At 37.2% G+C, this 6,426-nt stretch overlaps 1 protein-coding gene across 2 annotated transcripts; it reads left to right on the top strand.

Moving 5' to 3' along the window:
• Window positions 1–1,970: 1,970 nt before the first annotated feature.
• LOC134616905 (uncharacterized) lies at window positions 1,971–5,819 on the top strand. Of its 2 annotated transcripts, none has more exons than XM_063461973.1 (4): window positions 1,971–2,370; window positions 2,842–3,112; window positions 4,017–4,154; window positions 4,742–5,819. In XM_063461973.1, the coding sequence occupies exons 1-4, from the start codon at window positions 2,171–2,173 to the stop codon at window positions 5,009–5,011; spliced, it is 879 nt and encodes a 292-aa protein (XP_063318043.1). In that variant the 5' UTR covers window positions 1,971–2,170; the 3' UTR covers window positions 5,012–5,819. The 2 variants fall into 2 exon arrangements, with proteins under 2 accessions (XP_063318043.1, XP_063318044.1); XM_063461974.1 differs by having other exon boundaries at window positions 2,285–2,370; window positions 2,958–3,112; window positions 4,742–5,817.
• The last annotated feature ends 607 nt before the right edge of the window (window positions 5,820–6,426 follow it).

Consider the following 6,426-nt stretch of genomic DNA (forward strand, 5'->3'; position numbering starts at 1 on the left):
AGATGAAGGGTCACCCAGCAGCTGTGGAGCAGAAGCCAGAGCCATGGACACCAAGAACCACCAATGCACCGATGTCTGAGGGCATCAGCCACTGGCAGGGGGAGTGGTGGGGGGAGATAGCCCTCCATACCTTGGAGGGCCTGAGATGTCCCTAGAGAGGTGGCGTCTAATACCCGACGTGACATATAGACACAGACAAACAGGCACACACAGATACAAACATCCATTCCCACCCCCATGCACACATATGCAAATAGAGCTTGCTTTGAAAAACTGGTGCGCAGTCATGTTGGAACAGGAAGGAACCATCCCCAAACTGTTCCCACACAGTTGGGGGCATGAAATTGCCCAAAATGTCTTGGTAAACTGAAGCATTTACAGTTCCTTTCACTGGAACTAAGGGCTCACACTATAATCCCCCCCTCAACCAAACTTTACACATGGCACAGTGCAGTCAGACATGTACTGTTCTCCTGTCAACAACCAAAACCAGACTCGTGGGTTTTTGTCCTGTTTGTTGTTCGCAGTCTCTCTGTGCTTCTCTTTCCGTCAGCCCACAACCACTCAGAAAAAAAATGTCAGTGAATTACATCTTTAACAGAAAATTTGCAAAACATGACAAAAAAAACACAAAATCTGTTAAAAGACTGTGATGTGGTCATTTTCTGTGCTACAGAATAAAAATGCAATTAACTCTTAGAATTATTGTATGTGTACAAATACAGGTCAATACATTGTTAAAGATGAGCTAAAGTTAATCTTAACCAGGTCAAAGTAAACAAACTGGCTGTTTTGCATCAATCCTGGATTACCAGAAGAAGACCAGGAAAAGATGGTGGAATGGGCTATTCGTCCTTATGGCTTTCTGCTCAAAGAGTTAAAAAAACTAAGAAAGGTAACTAGATGTTGGAAGAAAAGACTTAAGTGGACTCTAGTAATCCATTAAAAATACTCTCTGCTACAATTTAATGTACATAAATGCATAAAATTAAGTTTAGGGATATTATGCTTACAAAATGTTTTTGGGCGTTAAATCCTTTTGCACATCTGATGGAAAATCCAATTCTTCCCTTTTCTGTTTTAAGTTGACCTACCTAAGTGAATGGCTCCATAGACTCATGTTTGTCTTTATTAACTTTTTCTATTTAATCCTCTATTAAAAGATATTTAATGCAGTTTACCAAATGCCAAATGACACTCCTTACTTCTCCCGTTATTGTCTTTCTTCTTAAACCTTTCCCCATCTCTGAGTGAAGCTATCTCACAGTCTTTTCTCTGTAAGTGAAACACACCAGTAGGCTTTTAGCCAGCAGCACACTGTGTGGCCAACATACAAACAGTTTATATGTTTGCTGATGTTTGCTGAGCTGATAGAAATGCTGCATTTGTGCCTACCACTTTATGCAACATTTAATCACAACCAACCGCAGCATCACACACAGTGCAAGAGTGATGACTTCAGCACTTGATGCAGTTTGCTTTATCCTCATCTTCCATGTCACCAGCTGCACCATACAGTGGTTGTGGTTTCAGTTTTAATTGCCTCCCCTGCATTTCTCAGCTTTTGTTACAAGCAAAGCTCAGAGTGACTGCACATTTCCCCCAGCCTTACAAACAGTAACAATTCCATTACAATCTCTCTATAAAATTTTTAATATGAGTAATAACTTTACGTTTTGAAACTGTTTTGTGTAACACATCTTTAACTTCATTGACTCTATGGCTTTTTTCCCTTTTTTGATAAATTACTTATCTTAAAAATACAAATGTAGGGTGGAGGAGAGAGACTTTGTAACACCCAGCAAGTAAGTGCTGGGAGAGGCTCCAGTACCCCTGCCAATAGTTAAGAAAATGCATGAGTGGATAGAAATGAAAGTATAAGTCAGACCAAAGTATAAATGTTTATGTGGAAACCTGTTTTTATTTAAAGAAAATTTATATTTTTGAAGTTTAACTTTCACGGAGCATGTAAGAAGAAATAAATCATGGTATATGTGACTCAGGGAGAGTTTAGAAACACTTCCTCTTCAGCAACAGAGATGACTCCATACACATATAAACATTCAGCTGTATGCTATATACCAGAAGTGAAAGTACATGTACAAGATACAAGCTTTCGTTCTTTACATCAAAGCAAAGCACTGCAACATCAAGACAATAACGCCAAGAGATGATTGACAAAGACATCGTACTTGAAGCACTGGCGGTGATCTGCAATGCTGAGATAACTTCTGTTCAACAAAAACAAGGAGAAGTTGGCATCGGTTCTGGTCTTCTCGAAGCTTTCAAAAATTTGTTTTTCAAAGCTCCTGCTACGCAGCTGCCTGTTACCCAGCTCATTTCTACAGTTGTGGATGGAGATCAAACCTGGTAAATGTTCTACTAAACCTCTGATAATAACTGCTTTAAATGTCATTTCTGAAACAGGATTGTAGGTTTTTAAAAGGGTTAGGCTTTAGAATAGAATTGCTGATGCAAAAAATATTTCAAAAATAATTTAGATGACATTAGTAAAACTGTGACTGTGCTGAGACTCAAAGTCAGGTTGTAGTTTCGAAAACCCAAAGAAGTTTAATCGTTTCACAACAGGATAGAAAAATATGTGTGCTCATTTCTACCTGCATTTCACTTTATATAGTGTAAAAAAAAGTCCAATTAAAATCCACCATTTTCATTTTCAACAGCTAGAATTTCAGATTGTTCAGACTCCCGAGACATAATTCATTAACTTTTGTAAAACAGCATGACCTATAAGCCATGCATAATCTGAGTTAAAATATATTTAAGTCAATGACATGAAGACACAGCTGATCTGCTTTGAAACTTTATGCTAACTTACAGCTCGGTGTCACAAAGCAGCTTGATGAGGCTTGATGGGCACGTGTCTTCTGGATTGCCCGGGAATATAAGTATTAAAGGTTTTCCAGCAAATAAACATGTATCAAAATTTGAAATAGAGGAAAGAAATGGAAGGCGTTTCATCATCAACGAGGAAGAATTCTTTGACCCCAGATTTCACTACGACTTTACTGGAATGAAAGACACAGATACCTTTTACAGAGGTGACGAAGAGTACCGGCGTCCCTATGGTTGGCAGCGTTTTGCTCTCAAGGTAAATATCCCTTTGAAGCAGCCATGTTATTCATGTTCAGCATTTAAGCTGTTATAACTGGTCCTTAAACACTATCAAGCACTGGATGATACTGATACTAACTGAAAAAGACGCATTATGAATTCAATGATACCACCGTAAAAGTTACTTATAAAAAATAAAGTATATAATGAAGTGTATAATGAAATTAAGTATATAGTATATGAAATATATAGTAGAATAAAATCAAAAGATGGCTCACAATGTTATTAATAGATCATTTAGAAACATTACAATCACATTGATATCAAAATATGGAGTTGATTTTGTTTTCTGTTGCTGGGTTTATTAGAAACTTTCAACTAGAGGCTGTGATGAACAAATAAAATGCAGACTTTTTCCTCTTGTTAGATACAGTGGAAGGAGGGCTGTGACTTCATTAGATTGTCAAAAGAATATATATTATATTTCACGGGAAATCAGAATAATGACAATAATAATTTTACTTTTACTTTTATTTGACTTTTTAAAATTTGTGTGTAAAACACGTGTTTAACTTTTGCAAAGATAATCTATGGACTATCTGAAACAAACAAAAGCAGTTTTGATGACCTCAGACCGACAGACTGTGTCTTCGTACTCGAGCTGCACCCTCTAGATAGCGTCCTCTGCTCTTATGTCCCACTGCCCCATCTATTCCAGCCTCTAGATATGGCAGAAACAAATAAACAGTTACAGAAATAACTAAAGATAAAGAAATAACTTTGGGCTCTTTGACCTATCAAAAGCGATAGTTTTTTTTTTGTTTGTTTGTTTTAACTGTGTTCTGCTATGAGTTGTGGCCCTCAGCTTACGTAACTCTACGAAGCTATCATCTGTTATAACATTGTAACAGATTTTCTTGCATGAAAATATTTGATCACAGGTCCTGGATAAGTATGATGGAAATGAATGGCTAGGCACCACAGGCTATCGCACTCGGTCAGTGTCAGGGGAGTGGCCTGTGTCCTACCATGGGACATCTTATGACTCTGCTTGTGACATCATCAAAGGACGTTTCAAGGTTTGATTACATTATCTCTGGTACTGCAGTATTTTAACCAGTGAAAATACGATACGATGCTTTAATATGACAATACTTTGGAATTACATGCCTAGTAAGTCACCTCTGCACAGAGGTCTGTGTCTCCATCATCTCCACGATGACTTCCCATGATGCAATGAGCATTTCATCTCCACTCCAATTACTGTATAGTTATTTGACACAATATCTTAAAATATTTCATGAATCTTCTGTCTGTGTAGTCTGTGTTTTTATCCTCTTGTTATTTATTGGTCTCTCTATGCTTCTCTTTCCCTCAGCCCCTGATCAGTATCTATTGAAATTTCAATAGATTTCATCTTCAGTAGAAGAAACATAACAGAAAAACACAATATCTGTTAACAAAGACTGTGATGTGCTCATTTCCTGTGCTATAGAATAGAAACGTGATTTACTGTTAGTTATTGTACATCTATAAATAAATAAATAAAAGTTTTTAAAATGACTTAAAGTTTATCTTATTCAGGTCGAAGTAAATAAACTGTAACATTCTCTAAATTATCTAAATCTCTAAATTAATTTCTAATTCCTCTTACTTTATTTAACAGCCAGGTCCCCGTGACGCCTATGGTAGAGGGGTTTATTCTACACCTGACATCAATGAGGCCCTCAAATACTGTAAAGATTTCAAGTCCAAAAAAACCGGCAAGACGTACAAAGTGATTCTGCAGAATCGGATCAACCCCAGATACAGAGAGAAACACAACAATGATAAGTACTGGCTGGTTTGCATCAATGATGGATTATCAAAAGAAGAAGAGGAAAAGATGGTGGAACGTGCCATTCGTCCCTATGGCCTTCTGTTGAAAGAGTTCTAAAAGACCAAAAAGGTCACTAGAGGTAGCAGAAAAGCCAAATAAAGACTAAAGCAGACTCTAGTAATCCTCTGTGCTGCAATTTAAAGTGCAGTAAACCCTAAAATTTGTTATTTACCCGCATGCATAAAATGTCTGTGGAAAGAGAAGTGAAGTTCAGGGATAATTATGCTCACAAAACTGTTCTCACTATGAAATTCAGGTAGACGTTCAATCCTTCTGCACACTAGAAGCCAAGAAGTTTGTCAATAGAAAATTGTACTTAGTAGTCAGTATAATCTTTTAATAATATAAGTTTGCATATGATAGAATACTGCATGATGACCTCTTTATGACTCAGACTGTTGTTTTAATTCACTGTGACCCGTTATCATGCAGGGAAGGAGCAGTACCTGCTAGTGATAGATAAGAGCTTAAGCAGTTTCACTTCGTACCAGGTAGAGGAGCCTCTCCTGGCACACGCGCACACACACGCGCGCACACACACACACACACACACACACTCACACACACACACATCCACATTCCAATGTAATAAACGAACCACCTACTGTTGTATATAAATAAAGACCAGGGCAGTGGCAGAGTGCGAGTCCCGGAGCCCTCACTCTCGTGCGAGTGCTCTGTGGCTGCCCTTGCTTGCAAGTAAAAAACTGCAGTGTGTGTGTGTTTCTACTCTCAGCTGAAGAAGTGTCTTAGAATAAATCTCTTGACAAAGTTGTTCATATTAATCATTTATAACTGAGCTCCGAAGAACTGGTGGATGATTTGTAATTCCTTGATGAGATCTATTACCAGTGTTAGTCACATTACTTGAAAAAAGTAATTAGTAACTAATTACTGATTACTACTCCATAAAAGTAATCCTGTTACTTTACTGATTACTTATTTTCAAAACTAATTAGTTACTTAGTTATTTAGTTACTTTTTAAAAACATGATACACAACCTGAATACATAATAAAAGCAACAGACCTTTCAGGCCAATTCTATTTTTTCTGCATAATCCATCAAATAAAATTGAATCAAATGAAAAAGTCTTTTTAAAACTTGTTTTATGAGTTTTAATTTTATGCACATTGTATTAAGCAAAAATGAAATTATATTCAACAGTCTTTGACTTGAAGAAATTTGTTTAACATTTCAACCGATTTTCTGCATATTCCAACATATAAAATAAAAAATTTTTTGTGTTTACACTCACTCTTTGAAATAGATGCAAGTAAAACACAGCAAAAAATAAATAGAATCAAAGACTCAGCATCACCAAGTCCTGTCGTTTTTAAATCTATCTTCACCTGTTAAGCAGGAGTGGGGCGGGTGGAGGTTTGCCCGGTGCCACAGTAGTCATGTCAGTGGGGTATCCGGGGGTTTCTCTGTGAATTTCACGTTCCTGTGGCAGCTTGCTCAGATTTCAAG

This window comes from Pelmatolapia mariae, linkage group LG18 (assembly GCF_036321145.2).
Source record: "Pelmatolapia mariae isolate MD_Pm_ZW linkage group LG18, Pm_UMD_F_2, whole genome shotgun sequence".
Classification (NCBI taxonomy): Eukaryota; Metazoa; Chordata; class Actinopteri; order Cichliformes; family Cichlidae; genus Pelmatolapia; species Pelmatolapia mariae.

Excerpts from the sequence above, each read along its gene's own strand:
- LOC134616905 (XM_063461973.1), top strand. The coding sequence starts at position 2,171 with ATGATTGACAAAGACATCGTACTTGAAGCACTGGCGGTGATCTGCAAT. Across the intron at positions 3,113-4,016 it reads GGCAGCGTTTTGCTCTCAAG|GTCCTGGATAAGTATGATGG; the intron begins GTAAATATCCCT and ends ATTTGATCACAG. Across the intron at positions 4,155-4,741 it reads TCATCAAAGGACGTTTCAAG|CCAGGTCCCCGTGACGCCTA; the intron begins GTTTGATTACAT and ends TTTATTTAACAG.